At 22.0% G+C, this 24,877-nt stretch overlaps 5 protein-coding genes across 5 annotated transcripts; 3 read left to right on the top strand and 2 right to left on the bottom strand.

The window, feature by feature from the left end:
• Positions 1–4,037: 4,037 nt before the first annotated feature.
• On the top strand, positions 4,038–12,544 carry PVVCY_1401300 (conserved Plasmodium protein, unknown function; the record flags this gene model as incomplete). The annotated part of the gene is made up of 2 exons (XM_008624895.2): positions 4,038–12,292; positions 12,487–12,544. The coding sequence occupies 2 exons, from the start codon at positions 4,038–4,040 to the stop codon at positions 12,542–12,544; spliced, it is 8,313 nt and encodes a 2,770-aa protein (XP_008623117.2).
• A 686-nt stretch (positions 12,545–13,230) lies between these two features.
• Positions 13,231–15,192, top strand: PVVCY_1401290 (methionyl-tRNA formyltransferase, putative; the record flags this gene model as incomplete). The annotated part of the gene is made up of 1 exon (XM_008624896.2): positions 13,231–15,192. One exon carries the CDS (start codon positions 13,231–13,233, stop codon positions 15,190–15,192), a length of 1,962 nt encoding a protein of 653 aa, XP_008623118.2.
• Positions 15,193–15,614: 422 nt separating this feature from the next.
• Positions 15,615–16,468, top strand: PVVCY_1401280 (peptidyl-prolyl cis-trans isomerase, putative; the record flags this gene model as incomplete). The annotated part of the gene is made up of 3 exons (XM_008624897.2): positions 15,615–15,901; positions 15,996–16,269; positions 16,373–16,468. The coding sequence occupies 3 exons, from the start codon at positions 15,615–15,617 to the stop codon at positions 16,466–16,468; spliced, it is 657 nt and encodes a 218-aa protein (XP_008623119.2).
• A 492-nt stretch (positions 16,469–16,960) lies between these two features.
• Positions 16,961–19,354, bottom strand: PVVCY_1401270 (DEAD box helicase, putative; the record flags this gene model as incomplete). The annotated part of the gene is made up of 1 exon (XM_008624898.2): positions 16,961–19,354. One exon carries the CDS (start codon positions 19,352–19,354, stop codon positions 16,961–16,963), a length of 2,394 nt encoding a protein of 797 aa, XP_008623120.2.
• A 522-nt stretch (positions 19,355–19,876) lies between these two features.
• On the bottom strand, positions 19,877–24,626 carry PVVCY_1401260 (conserved Plasmodium protein, unknown function; the record flags this gene model as incomplete). The annotated part of the gene is made up of 2 exons (XM_008624899.2): positions 19,877–23,295; positions 23,525–24,626. 2 exons carry the CDS (start codon positions 24,624–24,626, stop codon positions 19,877–19,879), a joined length of 4,521 nt encoding a protein of 1,506 aa, XP_008623121.2.
• Between the last annotated feature and the right edge of the window lie 251 nt (positions 24,627–24,877).

Genomic DNA, 24,877 nt, shown 5'->3' with positions numbered 1-24,877 from the left:
TGTGTATATTGATTTCATTTATTATGGTCATGCACGGTGATCAAAACATAAAACTTACATGTTTTAAAAAAAATTTTAAAATTTTATATCACACCCATAGTATATATTTATAGGGTCGTTGTGTATATGTATTATACTTTAATGCAATTTAATTTTAATAAAAAAATGCATATATAAACATGACAATATATATGTAATTAAAAAAGAGAATGTAAAACACTTAGTGTGATATAGAAAATAAAGATAGTAGCTATTTGCTATGATATATTGGATTGAGTAAAAAAGTAAATTTCAATAATTAATAATTTGTTCTTTTCAAATATAATAAAGAATTCATTTATGTTTTAGTTTGCATAAACTATATGGAGTTTTAGAACTATACAATTTCTTTTAATATCATTTTATCGTAATATGTTTGAAATAACTAGCCATATATTTTGTATATGAGTTTATTATCAGGATTATATTCATTGCATATAAAAAAGCGCGAATATCTAAATACTTAATTAAATTATAAAGTTATTGTTTTGGACAAATAAGCATATGTTGTGTAATGCTAAATCGGAAATATCTCTTATATTTAGACATCCTTTATATAACAAAAAAAAAATATAGTAATAATAACAATATAAGAAAAATAAGAAACTAAACAACAAAAAATAAATATATAATATTTATTATGTAAGAAATAATCAGAGAGCAAATTGGTAATAAAATTTCGCTATTTGTTATTTCTATTCTTTGTTTTCAAATTCTTCCTCCCCTTAGTTGTAAAATCATATGAATAGTTGAGCCAGGTATAACTCTGTAGTCGCTTAGTTTCATATCATCGTGCATTTGTTTCCCTTTAAAATTAAGTAAAATTGAAAATATGAATAAATTAATGAGATTTACACAAATATTATTTTAAACATAAAAAATGGGATATAAAAGTTTTATTAAATTTTATTAAAATTCCTACCTGAGAATATAAGTCTTATTTGTTTCGCATCAATGCCTTCTCTTTCTTCAATAGCCATTTTTATTTGTAAAACGGAACTGGAAGGCTCAAAATTAAATGATTGTCTTTTTCCTGTTAGTGTTTTTACTAATATTTGCATTTTTTGTGATTTTTTTAAACTTATTATTATCTCCAATTTAAGATATTAACTATTTTTTATTGTTATACTTCATAATACATTTTATGATGTGTATACGTTCAGTATGATATATTCCTCTTCTGGCTTAATGTTGCTTTTTTTTTTATAAAACACAATATAATTGTAATTTTCTTTTTTGTAATTCCTTTGTGTTTGTATTTATCAAAGAAAATGTATTTCTCTTTTATAATAAATACCTATTTTAAGTAGCATGGATAAGAATAACTAGTAACCTATGTATACATAATTGTATACTATATATATAATTAAACTTAATAAGTATAAAAAATATAAATATCAAGGTATTATAAGTTTTAATTTTAAATTTATTTTAATTGATTAATGAAAAACTTTATATAAGTTTCACGATAAGCTTTAATTGCACATGGCAATTGCGTATTATCAATCAAAAATATGAATATAAAAAAATTAAATAAATTGTAAAAAAAAAGCAAAAAATAATTGAATATTATTAAAAGAATTAAGAAAAGAAAATTATAAAAAAAAAATTTTATCGTTTGTGTATAATGTGTTAGAATATATATAATACAAAAATTGAATTTTATACCCATCACACATTAAGCATATATTTGGAGTTATTATATTCTTTTCATTTACTATTGCTATATATCGCATATAGTTTAGAAACCAAATATAGAATTCTGCCAAAGCATATAAATTACTTTTTTTGAAGCTTTATGAAAATATATATTAAAAAAATATTATTATATTTGATAAGAAAAAATATGCAAAATAGAAAACCGAATTATTAAAGCATTGAGTTTGTAATAAAACGGATTAACACACAATATATATGTACTTTTTATGGGGTTTCAAAAAATGTTTTATTCTTACTATTTTATGTGATAATAGTTTGTTACTGTATTCTCAACTTGTAACAATATCTCTTATATATATTTTTTCCGATCTTATCACAAATTTTTGAAATATTAACTTTAACACCTCTTTTTGAAGTAAAATGGTTTAAGAATAGGCAGAACAAACAGCATATTTTTTGTATACATGATTACTATTATTTTTTATAACATGTTTTTGTCTCTCTATTATATTATGATTGTATTTATCTGTTATTTTGGTTTCTATGATGTGAGCAATAATAATTATACAATCACGATCAAAAAATAATTGAAAATACAAAGACAATAAAATATGTCATTATTGTATTCATAATTATTGTTATATTTTATTATGTTTTTTGTCTCGGTATTTTTCTTTAATATAATCACAAAAAAATTATAAAAAATGGGCTTTTATTAAATTTCGAAGAAACTTATTTTCTTTTAATACACATGCATAACTATCCATTTGGTTATACGATATTTCTTTTAATTTTCAAAATGTAAAAATAAACAAAAGATGAAAAACCATAAGAAATATATAAAACACTGGAATTTAAACAATATGTATATAATATATTTATAATTTGGTAAAATATGCATATATTTTCGTATATACACGTCGATTTTAGAATTGTGTGGTTCTATATAATATTGAAAAAATGTAAAACAAAACAAATTTTAATATTCATCAGAAATAAGCATTTTAATTAAAACAAAATAGAAACAGGATTTAGAATTAAGAAATGTGCAACCCTAAACCAGAATTAATTATTTATGATGGCTATAGCAATAATAGAAACAAAAATAATAACATAAAATAAAATATTGTGTGTAATTGAATTGAAATATGCACAAAAAATATCAATAAAGGAAAATTTTACATGCATATGCAATTAGACCTTGCTTTATTATACTTATATATATTTTTGTATGTATAGAGGATTTTGTATATTGTGCTGAAATACCTTTTAAAGGGGGCTTGCAATTTCTCTAATCTTTGTTATTTTTCTTAAAATAAAAATATAAGACTTGTAAAATCGAATTCAATACTTATTGACATAAACGCACACACGTGTAGAAACATATGTATATTATAACCAATTAAAATAAAATGTATTGTTCATGTTAATTAAAAATATAACCAAAGGACTACCCGTTACGCCCTCACCATAAAAAAAAATAAAATATAAATACATGTATTGTAAAAATACTGAAAAAATCTGTAAAAGTAGCATACAAATAAAAACAGAAATTTAATAGCTTTTCACTTTTTGTTCTTAAATCATTATGAGAAATATTCCTAATATTGTAGAATTAAAAAAAAAAAAATTTATTCGAAATATTTTAAAAAAAAAAAAATAAGTGTTATAAACACCATATATATGAAAAATTTCCAAATTTACTGTTCCTTTGAATATTTTATAAATTTATGAATGAATACATCTATATGCATAAAAATATGACACTTTATTTCGTGAGCTCATTAAAAGAATTGTTCTGATAAATTAATTTCAATTGCTTAATTTTTATTTTTTTTATTTAAACCAATTTTTGTCACAAGCACTTTTAATGAATGTTGTTAATGCAACACACCTATAAATTATATCATGCTTTTTATATTAATATATATTTTTAAATAATTATTTTTATTCGTATATATTTAATGCAAAAATATTTTGTAACTGCAACTTAGTGTACAGGATTAATTATATTTTTATGTATATTTCTTATTTGTAGATCAAAAAAACATATATTTACGATATTTTTATGCATATTTTTTAAAAAATTATGATATTTTTTCTTAAAAGAAAATATATAATAAAATACAGGAATATATTCATTGAATAAGCTTATATATATGCACAGTTATTTCTTCATTTTGTGTTTTGAAGAATTGTTGTTATGCTTACTCTCTTACTCATAAATTTTACTCATATATAGACACAGATAAATTCATGATATGTAAGAATATATAGAAAACGAGAGTGATAAATATACAGGAAAATACATTTCCATTTTTTCTTTATTTGTTTCAACAATGAATGAAACAAATGCTGGAGCAGACATAGAAGAAAAGAAAAAACAAATAGGAAAAGCAAGGAAACGTAAATTCTCCATTAGACACAAAAAAATTAAATTATATCACAAATCAAAATCACATGAAAACCGAAAAAAAAAAGTTAAACAATTCAAAAATTATAATTCTTTAAATTATAAAAAAAAAAATGAAAAACCCAAAAAAAAAAAAAAAAAAAAAACATCCATACTATTAAATAAAAAGAATGACGCAAATTCAGAAAAAAGTCCTACCTATCCAAACGCAGTTATTAGTAACCAGATTCAATCTTTCATAAAGTATGATAAATCTATAAATGAGATGGAAGCAATAACTCCTGATAATTCTTCCACGAAATATATATCAAATAATAAATGTAATGAAAAACACATAAGTAATAATATAGATACCGATAAAGAACTTCCAAAAGGTGTAAAAACGGATCAAAATGAATCTTCGAATTATATATGCGAAAAAATAACATGTAAAAGAATATTACAAAATTATGTTGAAAAAAAAAATGGTGAAGAGAATAAGGATACTTGTAAAACTGTTTTGGATAGTAATACCAATTATAGCCTTATAAAAAATCAAGAAATAAAAAGTTGTAATAAAGAACAAAATATAAAACGTAATATTTTTAAGACACAAAATTGGAAAAATGGTTCTATTCCTTTTATTCGAAATAATTATGGTAGTAGATTTGTTGATATTTCTGAAAGAGGTGGTTTAAAAATAGAAAATTCAAGAATAATCCGAAATGACGCAAAAAATGTGTTTATTAGTAAGTTCTGTACTGTAAAGAAAGATAAAACCCTCAGTATTGAGAATACCACAAAATTAAAAAAAGAAAAGTGCTCAGATGGAACTAAATTAGAGATTTATAAAAATATCAATCACGCTATTACCAACGATATTGATGAAATTAGCAGCAAAATTACAAGTAAAGTTGCGATAGATAAAACAAAAATTGTTAAAGATATAGACATGGATAAACAAAATAGGAGTGAAAATCTCGATTGTTCTAACATGCTACCTGAAAATGTTAGCCTGATTGAAAATAATGCATCGATAAAACAAACATTTGAATCAGAACCAAAAGATATCACCTTGATTGAGCTTGAGAAAATCAATCTAAGTAATCTTGAAGATTTGCCTATTTCCATAAAAAATGACACAAATCAAATAAAACTCATTTTAGAAAATTTAAATGAAGAAGAAATAATTAACTTGTCTATCCCTTTTAACGAAAATTCAAAAATAGTAAGATATTTAAATTTGCTATCAATAGAAAAAATAGAGAAAATAATAAAACTATTAGATGTAGACAATTATAAAAGTTTTATATTTATATTTAAAGAAGATAAAATTATTAATATCATAGAAAATATTTCTACAAATACAAGTATAAGTATATTATTAAATTTACCACAAAATAAATTGACATATATATTTAATAAAATGAAAGAAATGATTATAATAAAAATTATAAATACAATTTCTTTGTGTAAATTTTATTATATAATTGAATGTTTGCCTATAGAAAAAATCAGCCCCCTTTCCAACCATATATCTTATGAAAAATTATATATACTTCATAATAATTTGACATGTAAAAATTTATGTTTAATAACTAATGATTTATATATTTCAACCATTAATAGACTTATGAATGACTTACCTTTACATAAATCTATTAAAATTATGAAATATTTATCAATTAAAAAAATGACACTATGTATAAATATAAATCATATGTCTTTTTATTTTGCTGCTGAAATATGTAAGTCTTTTAATTCACCAGAAATTGTTGATATATTATATTATTTAAATGAAAAAAATACAGAAATATTATTAAAAGAATGCGATATCAAGAAAATTGTTGTATATATTAATTACATACCTGTAAATAAATTTAAGATAATTATCCATAAATTTCCAACACCTTTTCTAAAACAAATTATTAATGATATATCTATGAAATATATTATACAAATATTTATTTCTTTACCTCAGAATAAGACAATCGAATGCTTATATTCTTTGTCACCCAAAAAGTTAAACATATTAATAAGCACAATACCGACTAAAAATCTGATAATAGATTTAATCATTCGAGGTGGAAACCCAACAACACCAATCGAGTCATCAATAAAAGGCCACATAATTTATAAAAAAAATAAGAAAAAACAAAAAAAATTAATTAAAATGTTAGATAGTTCTAATATATTTCTCATATTAAATGAATTAAGTGGAAAAAATTATGATATATTTTGTAAACTGTTGTGTGCAAATCAAATTAAAGATATTATTAACAATCTTCAAATCGATTGTGAAAAAGCTGCAAATATTATTCTATATTTACCTATTAATAAAATTATAGAAATACTTGGAAACTTGGAAAAAGAAAAATTTACAGCCATAACAAAACATTTTCCCTATTACATAAGGGAAGTTATTAATCAGCAGATATATAACGAAAAACATGCTCTTCGAGAAAATAGAGAATTTAATAATCCGGATAATGTTGATCAAAATCTTTACAGTAATAATAATTCTAAAGACAATATTAAAAATGGTAGTAATAAAATCAAGCGAATACATCAAATATTTATCACATTTAAATTACTGAAATTTATAAAGTTTTTTAACGATTATTATAATTTAAAAGAAATAAAAAAGCATGCATATAGTAATTATATACAAGAGCGAAAAAAGAACGATATAATACATAGTATTAATATTAAGAGTTATCTAAAATTTCTTAATTGTACATCTTGCATTAAAATAATGAAAATTGAGAATGCTATTAACAAAGCACTGAATAAAAATGTCTATAATAAAAATAATGTAATCGATTCTATATTCATTTTTTTTAATATATATCATAAAACGAAAATTCAAAAATATATCAATGAGCAAAAGATAATAGGCTCTTTAGACGACTACATTCTTATAAATAAGGAAAAAGGAGAAAAAGTAAAATATATCGAAGGGAGTTCAATATTATCTAGTAATATTAATACCTCACAAGATCATGATCAATACGAAAAGAACACTAGCGAAAACAATACTAAGGAAAATATGCTACAAAGTGTAAATAAAGACTCTTTATGGAATAATCACGTGCCAAATGATGAAACTAAAAACAGATCGGACAACATACAATCCATGGAAAACTCAAAACAATCAAGTATGTTAAAAATAAAAAATAGTTATTATGTTTTTATAATATACCTCGTTTCTTTTATAAAAAAACACATCCAAAAATGTATTATATTAAACAAACAGATAGGTTCTGAAAATTTCCCAAAAAGCCAAATCATCAAATATTGCAACACTGTCAATGTAGAAGAAAACCCAAGTGATGAAAGCAAAAATAAAGATGCCAAAGACAGCCAAAACAACAACATAATATGCGCTAATAATGAAAACGAAAATGAAACTGATCAAACTAATATTAGGAAGGAATATAAATTTAGTAAACTATTTTTTAATAGCGTCAGAAAAATTATGAAAAGCATTTTTTACACTGTTAAAAAAATCAATAAAATGGATAATTCATTGTTTGTAACGAATAATAATTCTGCTTCTAATATAATTCGAACTAAAATAATTTATTGTAAAAATATTGTAAAAAACATGATATTTAATGAATTAAATATAAAAGAAAGTTTTAGAAATTATTTAGCATTTGAAAACCCTCAAAGAGAAAATATAGCAGACAAATGTATCTTTGAGGAATCCAAATATGGGCATACAAATGAAATAACAAAAAGCTTAAATTATTTGGACTATTCAATAGTTAAAAATTTAACAAATAACATAAATTTTATCAAAGATGATGAATTTGGCCAAATGTGTAAAGAAAATAATAATATGAAAAACAAATATATAGTAAAAGATTTAAATAAAAACCAAGAATCAAAAAAAATTAAACAAATTGTAAAAAAAACAGAAAATATGGATTATAAAAATAATGATGAAATGTGTTGTGATTTTCAGAATAATAATATATTATTATTGAATAAAAGCCCAATTCCACAATTAACCAGTTCTAACGAAAATGTAATAATCATAGATAATGTATCTGACTCCAATTGTGGGGTAGAGATTCAAACAAATAGTAAACTTATAAATACTGAAAAAAACAATGAGAATCGAAACAATATCCATGATTTTGATGGAAATTATAAGGATAATGCAAAAGATGATGTAAAAGACAAAGCAAAAGATAGCACAGTTGAAACTTTGGATATTTTTGAAAAGGAAAGAAATTTTAATACACCCTCAAAACAAAGTAACAAAATATATTTAAACAATGAAAAAAAAGAATGTTCCATTAACCGAAATCATTATTCTCTATTCCCAAATTTGAATTTTTTTAAAAACAAAATTATACAAAAAAAACAAAACACAGTTAGTATTAATAAGGAAAAATCTGACCTAGAACAAAAAAAAGAAAATTTATCAAACAATAATATAGAAAATTTATCATCAAATGTTGGAATAATAAAAAACAAAAAACAATGTTGCTTAAGGTTCATGTTTGTATTAAATGATATGAATTTAGAGAATAACATGAATAATACTACTATAGTCATAAATTTTTATTTTCATAAAACGAACAAATATTTTAAAAAATATAAAAACAATATTTTAGGAGCATCATTGGTTATACATACAAACATTAATGGAAAGGATACTGTCATAAATGTTGATACCCCTAATAAAGACAATTATTGTTATATAAACTCAAATATTATTTCTTTGAATAAATATAATATTAATAATGATCCATTTGCGAATTATTGGAAAGATATAAATTTACAAAATAATAATGACAAAAATAAAGACAATATAAACAATTGCAATAGTGATATTTCTGATTTAGACCAAAAAATGTTTGAAAATTCATTTTTGGTAACTATTGATAAGTTAGCCGAAAAAGCAAAAGATGAGAGTATCACTGAGCCTACTCCTTCTCATTGTGAGCATCCAAATTTTGTTGATCAACTATTACAAGATTATATCAATTTGAATATAAAAAAAGACACTAATGTTAAACAATCTATGAAAAAAATATACAAAAATTTTTATTCCAATTTTATTTTATTATGGGCATGTAAAAACATAGGATGCATATACTTAGACAAAAATAATTCTCTATACATAAATATTAATGATTCTGCAAACAACTTATCTATTAATTTACATAAAAAAGAATATAATGTTATGTCTGATCTAAAATTTTCCAAAAAGAATAATTTTATTTTTGTTAGCAATTATAAGGATAGAATAATTTTCCAAAAAATGAAAACGCTGTTTTCAAAAGTGTTTTTAAAAAAAAGTAATACTACAAATGATATTTTGAATAAACCTGCAACTGATCAAAACATACCAAATGATGAAATACTTGAAAACAAATTTACTTGTCTAAATAATGAACATAACATGGCAAAAGCAAGTATAAATCCTATCGAAAATAACAAGGTAATAAACGGTATAAACAAAACAAATATACAAATAAATAATACTTATGATGATCAAAATAGTAAACAAAATAAATTAAACATTATAAAAAATAACATTGAAGATAATGAAAGTGAAATTTGTTTTGGTGACGATTACTATGATATATATAAAAATTATAACCCACCTAATAATTGCTGTTCCAAAAATAATACCACATACAACGATAAAAGTTTTGAGACGAGCGAAATATATAAGAACATTATTATGGCATGTAAACATTTGGATTTACAGAACAAAAATAATATTTCAAAAAATTTTGAAATAAAAAATGAAAAAATGGTGATCAAAAATAATAACATCCAAGGAAAACAATGTTATAATGAGACTGGTTATAAAAATTCTAAAAAAATAAAGAGCACAAGTTGGAAAGATAAATTAGATACAACCAATTTTCATAATAATACAAATAGTAAATCTTTTTCAAGTAACAAGCAAAATATAGTAACTAGCAGGTTTAATAATATAATTTATCAAGCTAACAAAAAATTAGCATTTAAAGAAAAAATAATAGATGATAAACTATTAAAAAAATTTAATATTAATAGGGAATCCTTAATCTCACTAACTGAAAGTGAAAAACAAATAGTGGATGATGTAAAAAATGATGAATTTAATAAAATTATAGAACAAGAATTATACAATGAAAATAATAATCATAAATTTCACGATTCACTTCCTTTAAGAAGTACTGGTTATACTGAAGAAGAATTTAACATAATAATGTATTTGGAAAAAAGAAAAAAAAGACAAAACGCCAAAAAAAAAACAATTAAAAAAAATATTAAATGTCTTATACCATCAAGTTTTAATAATATTAAGATACACAGGCTAAACTTTATTTCACTTTTGGAAAACTCGTTTTGTAATTATAATATTAATACACATTTTTCTCATTTGAAAGCTGACTATAATTGTGATAAGAATGAAAATATAGGTAGCAATATAATTAGCCAAAATTTCTTTATAGAGACTATAAAAAAACAACCCAGAAATTTATCAAATGAGCATAATAACATAGAAGAGGGCCAATCTTCAAATAATTCATATGTACAAAAAGAAAACTCCTTATTTTTAGCAATTGATAAAAATAAAAAAAAACATATATATAAAGAAAATCCATACAATAATTGTAAAAATGATAATCCCACCAAATTAATGTATAAACATATTTTAACAAAAGAATTTGATGAAAATAATGCATCTATTTGTATTAACAATTGCAGTTCTAGCTGTCTAAATAGTGTATCAGGAAAATCAGATGAAATGAAACAAATCCATGATAGCAACCAAATGCCAAACTATTTGATATCAACAACTGAAATGGATAAAATGAAAAAGAATGTAAGTGACTCAGTGGACAGTTTACCAAATATATATATACACGAAACAGGAAAAAATAAAAAGGAGTATTTTCTTAATTCTTTACATCAATCGAAGAAACATATTTATTATTCTTCAAATAGTTCAAGAAAATTAACACACAAAAAAACTGATACTTATAATAAACTTATTAATGAGAACAATAGAACAAGAAGTATTGATTTTATTAGACAAATGGAAGAAAATAATTTAACTATAAACTGTCAAAAAAGGAAAGATAATAAGCGTTTAATAAATAAAGCTAATAAAACGAAGCAAGCAAACAGAAACATGCTTAAGAAAACCATTTCCAATAATACACATACCAGAAATAATAGTAATACAATTCAGGATTGTAACAAATTTCCACATAAAAGTTATGGAGCCAATTATCTAACGTGCCAAGAAAAAATAATTAGTAAGCCAAAATTAATATCAGTGAAAAATCCTCTAGATAATTCAAACGAGACAATATCTTCTGATGAATCAAAAAAGAGAGAGCGAAGTAAAAAATGTGAAAACGAACAAATTGGGATTTTAAACATGTATTGCTTATTTGAAAATCAATCAGATTTTTTTTATTTAATTAGTGAAGGATATTCTAAAGCTAGTAGTTTTGTGAATGATAATATGCTAATTCATTCAAAATTGTATAATGATATTTTTGATATAAAAAGAAATGATATGCTAATTTGGTATAACCAATCTATTTGTAATGATTGTAAAAACCTAGATGAAGATAATAATGACAATAATATTCATAATTCAGATGATAAGATTAACAATGAAAATAATTTGTGTATTCACAAAAAAAACCCAATGTTATGTAATATTTGCGATGATATTTTTAAAAAAAATTTGTTAAATGATTTGTTCTTTTTTAAGATTATTATAATAAATAAAAAAAATATTTTTTTAAAACGATTAATCATTAATATTCATTATGAGAGCCCATTAATAAATGCCCATTTTACTTCAAAAGACAGTATTAAATATATTTTGGAAAAAAACAACAATCAATATAAATTAAAAATTATAGCTATAACTAAAAAAAAGGTACACAAAAAATTATCTTTATCAAAATCAAAATTTTTAAGAAAATGCTTAGAAATTGAACTAACTAGTAATTTTCAAAATATGAAAAATTTAATATCTACAACTGATCCATCCAAAACTTCGACTCATAATATGGATGAAAATGAACAGGATACAATCTATGACCAAATTGAAACTCATTCAAAGAATTTATCAAATGATGTGCAATCACCTCAATTTAATTTTGATGCATTTAATTCGAGTATAGCAATTCTCACATTTAGCATACTCGATGACAAAAATAAAAAGTAAACAACCATATTTTTTTTATAACAATAAATTCCACATTCTATGCCTTACATAAAATTATATTTTTCATTTTTATGTGTGTATGACCTATGGAGGTATTGGAAATTGGCTTAGTTTTCCGTTATCTCTTATATATATATATGACTGCGTTTATCAAATTATCTATGTATAAATTTATTTTTCTCTTTTTCAGGAAATATGACATTGAGAGATTTGTTGTTCCTTCAGTATTATTTTGCACCAATGGCTAAGTATTCCAAGGTCATTATGAAGGAATATAAATAAAATATAGGGATATGCATATATATATCAAAAAAAAATAGATATGCAGTTTTTCTCTTTTATTGCATTAGTTTGACAGTTAATATTGCTAACATTTTTTTTAATCTCTTTGAGATATAATCATTGTTACTTTATTTTATTTTTTTTAACATTATTTGCATTATTTCATTTTTTTCCATATTTTGTTGTTTTTTTTGTGCAATTTGCTAACATCAAATAATGCATATACCATAAATTACAAAACAATAAATTATTGTATTAACTAGCATTATATACTTAGCATTTTGTTAAAACACATAAAATAAAATGTCATGAAAAATATTTGAAATTATCAAAATAATTATAATAAGATCATGCTTCATTAAGCATAACGATGAAAATGTTATATTGTATTTAATTAAAGAGAATACAAGAATAGTTGTTATATATATGATGATAATTAAAGAGAAAAAATGAATATGCTGATAAACTATAATTAAAAATATATAAGATGTTTCAAATGGTAACTATTCTGAGGATGGTAAGGATATTCATATAAATAAGTATATTATATATATAATACCGTTATAGTACGCATTTAGGCAACACTGGGAAGGTTGCACACATAAATAAACATGAATATACTTCAGTAAAAAAATATAAATACCCTTATAATATGAATAAAAGAATCTCATATGTTGTACAAATATTTTTGTTAACCTTTTTAAGAAGCTATGCTTACAAATTAAGTTATATTAACAAGTTATATTTTCATAAAAAAAGTAACACCATCGGAAATGTGAACTATTTGATAAAATTTATTAACCTTAAAAATATATCTCATTTTCCATTAAAAAGTAAAAAAAATTATTTAAATTTACTGAAATTTGGGGTAAATAATTGGGAGGGTAATAGTCGTAACAATGGAAATAAAAATGCTAGAGACAATGGAAATAAACATACAAGAACAAAATGTTCTATAAAATCTTTTGAGTGCCCTAGTAAAAATTTAAATTTAGAGCAAACAAACAAAATTGACCTTACACATATATTTTATAAAGAAAAAAAATATTCATTTTTTAAACCCTCAGAATACGCATTGTATTATATATATACTGATAAATATAAAAGCAATATAATATACCAAAAAAATGCGTTAGCAAAACTAGCCATATATTCAGCCCAAAATTTGTATTTTTTTAATATTTTTTTAGAAATAATTAAAATTATAGAAAATACGTTACGTAATAAAATATATTATATAAATATAAAAGAGGAGTTTAATAAGAAGAAAGATGCTATCATAGATATGCTTCATGATATTTACAAAGACAAATATTTAAATGCAATTTATGGAAAAAGAAAAGAATGTAGAAATAATAATGAAAAAAAAATAAATCTCCTTTTTATTGGAAGCAACGAATTTAGTTCTTTATGTTTTAAAATAATTTTATTAATTATAAAAGTGTTAAGAAATGATATTGTTATAGAAAATGTTATCACAAAAAGCCCTCAAAGAAAAGGGAGGCATTTACTTATAAATAAATCTCCAGTAGAAGAAGATGCTAAAAAAAATAAAATAAATGTTTTTTATTATGATAAATTTAAAAATAATACACATTTGTTAAAAAATAAACAATTTAATCTAGGTGTAAGTATATCTTTTGGGGAAATATTTAATACTAAATTTTTTAAAACAATCAATACTAATATATATACTTTACATCCAAGTCTATTGCCATCATATAAAGGTGCATCACCCATTCAAAGAAGCATATTAAATAATGAATCTTTATTTGGTTATACTATATTTTTAACAAAATTAAAAATTGATTCTGGTACATCTTTAATAAAAAAACGATTTTTATTTAGTCCCCATTTTAATTTTAACGACATAATAACTATCATGTTTACATTTGGAACATTACATTTTATGAAAAATATATATTTTTTGTCAAATCTTAAATTACATGAACATGAGTCAAACTCATTATCACAGACAGGCACTGATACTAACCATCCCGATCAAAAATACGATCTTCACACTTATTACTATAACAATCAGAATGACAAAAATATCAATTTACGGAAAAGAGACAAGATAGAGAACTTGTTTTTATTTCCATATTCACAATCAAACCAATTTAAAAATTCTACAAATTTATCACAAAAATGTTTAAATAGTAATAATGTGCCATATGAGTATTATACAAACAATTGTTATGCTCCTAAAATTAAAATTGAAGAAAAACATATATGCTTTTTTTGTTTTACTTCATTATATATTCATAATAAAGTACGGAGTTTTATAAATTGGCCCAAAGCAGAATGCACACTTTTTTTGTTACACGATAATAAAATCCGAAGAATTGAAGCAAAGCTAATTAAAACATCCTATAATTTATCAAATTCTCAAAATAATAATATTTATGAGCATACCCCATTTAATACAATGGATGATCACAAATGTTTTGATGGTATTCCTCGAAAATATGCAATGGTTGATAAAGAATGCATAAATATTTTATGTAAAAATAATACATTGCTAAAAATTTACAAATTACAACGAAAAAATAAGAAAATTATGGATGCCATAGCATTTATTAATAGCATTAATCGTGGAGCTATACTATATTAGTCTTTTAAATACACTTTTTTAATCATTTTGTTATTATTTTTTTATTATCCTATAACACACCTCAATCTTAGTCTCTTTTTTTAATAATTTTTTTTTTGTGTACAACTTATTTGGTATGCGATAATGCATATGTATATTAATATTTAATATCATTTTTTTTATTGTGGATAGATTTTAATTTATAAACATAATTTGCATTAAAATGAATTTTTCGCCTAAATATCCATATAAATAATTTCTCTTTTTTAAAATTTTGTCATGTTGGATGGCTTTTTCGAAATACTATTTTTGTTTGTTCCTTGGTTTTAAATAAAATACATTCAACATTGCTACTTTCCAATATGTATATTTATAATTCTCTTTTCTTTGGTTAAATAAAAAAAATTTATTATATGATATATTTGTAAAAAAAAAAATCATGCATGAGAATGACGCTAAAAATGATAAACATTATAAATAGATTTATTTTTTTTAAGCTGGATAATACGATAAAATATTCACATAAAATATGTTTATTTAACCATAGAAAAAAACAAATTCTTACAAGATTTCACGATTTTTGTAATATATTTTTTGTTTCATTAAATTTATATATTGTGAAGAAATACATACTTTCAAAAAACATTCGAATATCTTATTTGGAAGATAGAGGAGACGCATACCTACAAAAAAAGTATAGGACGGATACAAAATTTTTAAGAACAGAAAGGTAAAACTTGTGCACAAACACATGTATGCATATTTAAACTTATTTACTAGTAATAATTTTTACTAAACTTATTTTAATTTTTATAATTTCAAAGTGGAATACTATATAAAGATTTATTAGACGGTGAAGGTGACCCAATTGAAGAAGGAGATACTGTTTATATTCATTACCAAGGAAAAACAACAAACGACTTTCGAATAATTCAATCAACATTTAAAAGTATTATACCACCTAAAATAAAAGCTGGGATTTATGATAAAAAACACATAAAGGCTATATATGAAATAGTAATTGGTATGAAAAAGCATACACGAAGACAATGTATTGTTCCTCCTCATTTAGCATATCCTAATCATTTTCCTAATCAAGTATAAAAAAAATTTAATAAAAATAATCAAATATCTTATTTAGAGTGTTTCATTAATCACCATTATTTTATTTTATGTGCCTTATTTTTTTTTATTATTTTAGCCCCTTATTTATGAAATAGATATAGTAAAAGTGATAAAAAAGGGAGAAGAAAATGATACATTACTTGAAAGAATAAAAAAAATGCTAACTATTTAAAAAGAGCTATAACACCCTTCTTTAGTTTTTTGCTACATAGAAACAAAGTGGATATTTTTTAATGTATTTGTATTTATTTGTTTTTGTATGCTATTTTTAATAATATCATAAACTTTTGAAAACGGAGGAAATATGCTTAACTTGTTTGCCACCATTTTATTTCATTCTCTCGTTTTCTATATCCATTTTTATTATTTAATTATATATTTTTTATTGAAATAGTTGAAAATAAAATAAGCCAAATGTGCTTTAAAAATTAATAGACATGTTTGTTTCATCAAATTTAATAAATGAATAAATATATTAATTATAAAAAATATAAAAAGATAAATGAATATACAAATAGAAAATTAAATATATAGTAATAAACTGTTAGTAAAATAACAATTTGTATTGTAGGTATTTTTATGTAAAAATTAAAAATGTATCAAGCTTGATCACAAGCCTTTTATTATTTTTATTGTTCAAGTCACAAAACAATGCGACTATTCTTCATAGGCTATCATCCCTTAGCTCATTTAGTATGCATGATGTGATATAATTTATATTGTCTTTCTTTTTTTCGATTATACTACCATCATTATCATTTATATTATTTGTAACATCATTTTTTAAGTGTAACTTATAAAAATTAGTTTTTATATTAACTAGCCAATTTTTAATAATATTAACATTTTTATCATTTTCTAATATAATTGAATATCCAACTTTTTTTTTTCTTCCAACTCTTCCACACAAATGAATATATTCATTTAAATTTTTTGGCTTATTACATAAAATAACAATATCTAAGTCATTTATGTGAAAACCCCGAATACTATCAAATGAGCTAATAATAACAGGAAATTTATTTGTATATTTTAGTTCACTATTATTATTTTTATTATCGATTTTTTTTAAATTTTTTATTTCTTCGTAATTTTCACACATTTTTTTCAAAGAGTGGTTATTTTCGTTTTGCGATATTTCTAGCCTTTCATGTAATAAAAGAGAATATATATTTTTTTCCATTAAATATTTTTTCATATTCATTAATGAGTAACCATTTTTTATTAAAATTAATATTTTCCTCATTTTAAAACTTTCTACAATTTCATAAACATCCTTAATTTTATTACTAAACAAATCATCATTTATTATATGATAAAAATGATGTATATTTTTAGGAAGTTGAACTTTTATTACATACTTTTGTAAATTTGATGAATTATTTAATTCTAACATATTATAAATGTCTTCTTCATCTTGGTTATCTTCATTTGAATCTCTTTCCTCTTCTATTGCAGTTCTATAATTTATGTTTCCAATTAATGATTGATTTTGTTCATCATTTTCGATATCCTCCTTTTCTTTGTCCATATAATAATTATCATTATTTGTGTTCATCATATCATTTAATATTGTATCAGTTATTTCCTCTTTGGTTGTGTTTAATTCTGCAATGTTTTCCTCTTCTAGCGTATTATTTTTTTCCCTTAACAAATAAACATTTTTTCTTTTTTGATTATTCTTATTTAAACTCAATAGATTAAATATTTTTCTGTGTAATTCTCTATTTAAGGTACTAGAACATCCAATAAAATTTAATTTTTTTGGATTCATATACATAATAGTTTCTAGTATCATGTAGGCTGTTTTTTTTTTTATCTTTTTAAATTTTTTTTGGTTTGAAGATCTATTCTTTTGTGAAGGAAGCAACCTATCAATTTCATCAAAAAAGACATATTTAATGCTTTCTAAAAAATTCTTTAAATTATTTTTTCCTAAATTTAATATATAATTTTTAAAACACAAAGGTGTTCCAATAAGAAAAAGAGCATCTCTTATATTTTCCATTTCATCTACCATCATATTTTCGTTCATCAAATTATGATTGCTCAATATTCCTTCTTGTTTTCTTTTATTTTTTTTTAAATTGCTACCGTCATTTGTACACACTTCAATATTTTCATATGCTTGATCGGTATTATGATCCGCTTTACTTTTACTACTTACATTGGAATTTTTCACTTTTTTTGAGTCATCATACTTATCAATAAAAAGCTTAATTATATTGCTATTCTTATTATTTGTAAAGGATAATATATTTTGTGAAGTTTGTACACATAACTCTTTTGAAGGACATAGTATGAGTATTTTATCCCCCTTCTTTAATACATTTTTTTTAGAACTTTCTTCAAGTAATAAATCTTTATTTTCATGGATATCATAAATTTCTGAATACTTTTCACTGAATGGTATATATTTAAGTTTACTTTTATTATTTTGTTGTTTATTTAAATCGAATATATTTTTATAATTGTCATTATAATGATATTGGTTTAAGTATTTTTCTCTTTGGATGTCTTCATCAAAAATAATTTCACTATTGAAATAATGTTTTAATACAAAATAAAATAAGCAAATTGTTGTTTTTCCACTAGATGTCTTAGAATGTACTATAACATTATTATCACGCTCTAATAAATACATGAAATTTTTTTGAAGATTACTTAAATATTTTATTTCTTGTATTCCATTGCTATTCTTTATTTCACCGTTTAAGTAATTTACTTTATTTTCATCATCATTACTTGTATTTTCAATAAAAACTATGTTTTTGTTCTTCCCCCATTTCTCAATTTTTCTATTTAAATGTGTTATGTTGTCATTACTCGGCTTTTCAACACTTTTTAAAATAAAATTTGGTCTTAAAACAGGGCGAACATTCAGAATATAAGAAAGATTAGTATGCTTATTCAAAACTACACATTTTGTTGAATATAAAATATTTTTTAAGGAGAACAAACAAATTAGATACTTGTAGAAAAAACTATTTTTAGTCTTACTCAAAATAGGTATAAAACATTTTAACAAAAAAAAAAATACGATTATATAATTTTCCATAAAATTATATTTTATCTATTTTTATTTTAATGAGGACCATTTATAGCTTTATTTCAATCATTTTCCTTAATTTGTTTACAATTATTTTATATTTTCATAATATTTAAATGAATCAATTTTTTTAATAAATTAAAACAAGCGTATCAAATTATTTTTAATTGTTTTTTTCTACATATATAAAAAGTTTACAAAAACATGCACAATGGCGACTATTTTTTGCAAAAAAATAGAAGCTCGGGAATATGCAAATAATATTATACATATTTATGAATATATAATATTAATCATATATATGAATAAAAAAAAGGTTTCAGATGTTGAAAGCTTATCAAGAATTAACTAAATAAATATATGCATAATATATAGTGTATTACTTTTTTAAAAAAATTGTGCAGATTATTCTATATTTATTTTAACTCCATATAAAAAATTTTATGCATATAGAATTTTTTTAATTTCCAATTTATTGAGTATACAATAAATTTATGCTTTTAAATTTGTTTATATGTTATTTAATTTACACTACTTTTGTTGTTTCTTGTCTATCCTATTTATATTCTCTGAATCAAAATTTAGTTGTTCTGCATAGTTCCTTAGTGTTGATATTTTCTTCTTATCTAAAGAAATTGTTTCTTCATTGGCAGTTATCTGTTTATTCATTTTTTCGATGTATGCGTTCGATGACGATAAAAGTTTAGTTCCAAATTTCCATTGTAATTCAATTTTATGCAAATCCAACTTTAGACTTTTTGCTTGTTCCATTAAAAGTTCTGATTCTTTTTTCAAAATCATAGAGACATCATTATACTTTTTTAATTTCATTTTAAAATATTCAAAATATATCAGCATTTTTTGTGTCTCATCTTCTGAAAAGTTTTTTATGTCTTCATTTAAATATTTCCATTGCTCATTACTTAAATGCGTTAGTTTAAAATTTGAGTAATCTTCATCTTTTTTGTTGATTATATTTTGCTTTCTTTTTTTTTTGGTTGGTGGCTTTTTAATTAAAATTAAATAGCTAACTAAAATTGGGGACAATAACGAATATATAAAAAGAAAACGCACAAAAATTAAGTGTGGTAATATAAACATTATAAAATAAAAAAAGTTACATTTCATATAAATTTCAATACTAGCAAATCCTGATAATATTAAAGCTGAATGCATAAACTTCTGAGAGATTGTCATGTCATTAAATCCATCTAATCCATAAAAAAAATAATTAAATAAAAAAAAATTCAGGTAAACAAATAATAATATGAATCCAAATTTCGCTATTTGTTTTTTGTTAAGACGCAATGCTTCAAACAGCTTTTCCTTTTTAATAATGTCAAACAAAAAAATAAACATATTAATTATGAGAAAAAAAATAACTAAATAAAATAGACTTTTAAATTTTGAAAATATCCCAAATAAAGTTATATACATATCATAATATATGTCCATAAAATCATGATAGTATTCTATCTTGTTAATATAAATGCTCATAACTAGCCATAGTATAATGGTTGAAATTTGAAATAAGCATATTATCAAATTTAATAAATCGCATTCAAAAATGTATATAAAAAATATTTTTAATTTTAACAATAGTTTAGTTGTTGGCTTGTAATGCTTTTGGTATATATGTGTGTCAAATCCATTATAAGTATTCGGGTAAATTCCCCCATAATTATTTGCATAATTTTCCGCATAATTACCCCCAAAGTTATTAGGGGTGTAATAATCAGGATAGCTACCATACTGATTAGCGGTGTAAAAATCCATTAGCTGTTGGTTATTATAATTATAGTTATTAAAATCATATGATGTATGCATATTTTCTTCAGGTCCAGAAAAAGTATTTAAATCGCTATGCATGCAACCATCTGCTGTAGTATTGGTATTATTGGAACTATATAAAATTGAAAGATAAATATTTTTGAAGTAAGAAAAAATTTTAAAAAAATGCATATATATATTTATAACTAATGATATTAATATAATTCCAAACATTAGATTAATTATTATTCCTTTGATGTGGAAAAAATTAAAAGAATTAAAAAATAAATGATCAAAAATTATGCTTTTTTTTATCTGTCCATTAGGTGTTATAATAAAACGTATATTTACTAAAACACTGTGCTGATCAATATTATCATATAAAATAAAAGATATTTTAATTTCTTCAGTTGAATCATTAATTAGTAACGATATTTTATTTAAATTACGCTCAAATCTTTCTTTTTTTGTTAAATATGCATAGCAATTTTTTAATGTATAATCGCAAGTAAGAATATTATTTGTAGATTTCATTTTTTCTCTAAACCTAATTCTTATTTTTACACTTTCATTACGAATATTGAAAATGTCTATCCATTTAAATTTTTTATAATGAGGATTCATATTATGTTCTGCAATATTAGACCCATTTTTTAAAAAACCAGCAAAAGAATTTTTTATCCATTCAATTATATCACTCCTATTTCCTATTTTATTGAAGTTTAAACTTTCATTATGTATATTAACACTTATAAATTTGTTAAGATTGTGATATTTCATAGTATCTACTAAATTTATGTTTGGTGGATAAATTATATTTTCTATTTGATATCTTAATAAATCTTCATGTTCTTTACCTTTATTAAAATCACTAATCAAAAATAATAAAATAAACATAATGATTGATGTACATAAATATATAGAAAATATAGTTCTTCTATGTTTTGTCTTATATTTATTGTATTTTTTTAAAATTCGTTTTTTTTCCTTATATGATAAAGACATAATTGTGTTGTTCATATTTAAAAATATGTCTAAAATTTGTTCGATATTAAAAAAAATACATTTTTTTTGTTCTTCCAAATTTTTTCTATCGTTCAAAATTTTTTGATTATTTTGATTTTTGCCCATATTTAATATATCTTTATAATTTAAATCTGCATAATTCAAATTGTTTGTATCTATTTCATAAACATTTGAATCATTTGATAAATAACTACTATTGCTACTACTATCACTACTTAAACTTTCATGTTTGTATTTTTTTATATCATTATTATGAGTTTCTAATGATTTATCGTATATTACATTGGTCATGTTTTTATTGGAATGTTCTTTTTTTGCCTTTGGAATATTATAATTATTTATGTTATCACTTTTTGAGGCACGCTTTTCGAGCATATTTATATCTTTTGTTTTGTTTTGTACAATCTCATTGCTAAGTGGTTCTATATCATGTTCATCCTTATATTTGCTATTACTTCTGCTAATGTATTTTTCATTTTCTTCATTTTTTTTATTATGTTTTATTAATTTTTTGGAATATAAATTAGTAAACATATCGCGCAACTTTTTGTTTCTTTTAAAAAACGATTTAATGGCTAGAAAAAATATAACTGAATAACTTATAGTAATAATAAAAATTAATAACGAGACAGAATACATGTAAGAAATAAAATTATCTTTATTTTTTATAGAATAAATATTAAATCTTTGAAAATTTCCAAATACAATACAGGCATTCAAAATAAATACATTAAGAATGCTAGAATTAATCTTTTCTGGAAGGTTAAACAGTTTATAGCTAAAAAATGAAAATATACCCAAACACCCAAATATTATAATAATTATGATAACAAATGTGTATAAAAAATCGGTTTTTATGTTCTTTTCAACATTATTATATTTTTGTATCAAAACCCCAAATTGTTTTATAAAAGCATAAGAGCAAATAATAAAACTTATTATAGATGATCCAATAAAAATATTTCGAATGAATTCTATTGTTGATAATTGTGACCCTACATTATTTATCAAATCTACAATATTGCTATTATTTATTTTTGAATAAAATCCATCAAATTCATATTTTCCTTCGTTAAACAATACTTGAATATTTGGGAGATAAAACTGGTACAAAATGTAAATACCTAGAATAGCCAAGTTGAAGATAAAGGTAACTACAAACAAATAGAAAAAAATAATGAATAATAAATGAATGAAAAATGAAAAGATTAAAAGATTGGAATAATTTCTTGAAAAGGAAAAAAATATTCACACCTAAATCATTAAAAAGACTACATACTGAAATAAAAATACTTAAGACACATAATTCCTCTGTCTAAACTATTATAATTCAAATATATACATAATTACACATATTAAAAAAATAAATTTATTTTTAGTTACCTAAAAGGGCAAATTTGACTGGATACGATTTAGCATATAGTCGGAATCCAACTAACATAAATTTTCGAACATTTTTTGAAATTTGAATAACAAGCAAAATAATAAATATAGATAATGAAATGAAAAAAATATAGTTATTAAGTTGGCTAGTAGAAGCTGATAAGGTTGTTAATTCTTTATGCGTTTTCGCATTAGGTAAAAATGAAAATTTTAAAATATTATATGACAAAATATTTAACAAAGGATTATATAATAAAAAATCCAATGAAACAGAAGCTATATTATAATTTGTTAATATAATAGCTGGTATAAAATATGGGTAATCTATAGAATAATAAGTACCCTGAGAAAGTTGTTCATGCATTTTCTCTTTATTTTCTTCACATATTATTTGATATAAACCTCCTAATTGTTTATATGATTTTCCATATGAAAATAAATAGTTCCAATCTGTTCCAAAATATGTAGAACTAATATCCTGCGTATTTTCTAATTCATTTGAAAAGTAATCATCTGGATATATTTCATATGTTTTTTTATTTTTATATATATTTATTGGTTCATTATGATTTTTTTTATATAATCTCATAGTTATTCTCCAGCATTTTCCAAATAAAATATTATTATTTAAAAACTTGTCTTGTGCTACCTTTTCAGTAAAGGCATTTTTAATCCATGAAGACAGTTCAAATTTACTACGTATATTTTTAAATATAGTGAAATCATTTTTTTGAGGATTATAAGAAAAATTATTATTTATTTTTTTTATATCATCACTTATAGATTTATAAAATGTTTCTGAAAAAGTTCTTGATTCATTTATATCATTGTATAGAAAATTTTGGAAATTTTTTACCTTCACTACACTATTTGAAGTATATATAACAATAAAAAAAAGGATTATTAAAATTAAATCAATATTTATTTTTAACCACTTTTTTTTATTTTCTAATTTGCCTGAAAACCCCAATAATTCAGACTGTTCCTTTTCTTCTTCTGCATATTTAAATAATATATTAGAATAAAATTTTAAAAATTTTAAATCATCATTATTTGGGATATTATGTTTTTCCTCTCCTTTATTATCTATTTTTCTATCCATTTTATAAAGTCTTTATATTGAATTTCTTTCCATTTTACGATAGTTTATTAAAGATATATATACGTGCGTATGTCTCCCCTCTTATAACATTTGCTTTATTTTGTACATATACTCCTATGATTGGATACATAAATATGTATATATTCATAGTATGTATATAAATTTTTTTATTACACCAATTTTTTGAAGTATTGAAGTCAAAGTAGACTATTTCGATAGCATTCCTTAACTTTTGTCTTTTCAAAATGACT

The sequence above is a fragment of the Plasmodium vinckei genome (assembly GCF_900681995.1).
Source record: "Plasmodium vinckei vinckei genome assembly, chromosome: PVVCY_14".
NCBI lineage: Eukaryota > Apicomplexa > Aconoidasida > Haemosporida > Plasmodiidae > Plasmodium > Plasmodium vinckei.
This window is presented reverse-complemented; position numbering and strand designations above follow the sequence as displayed.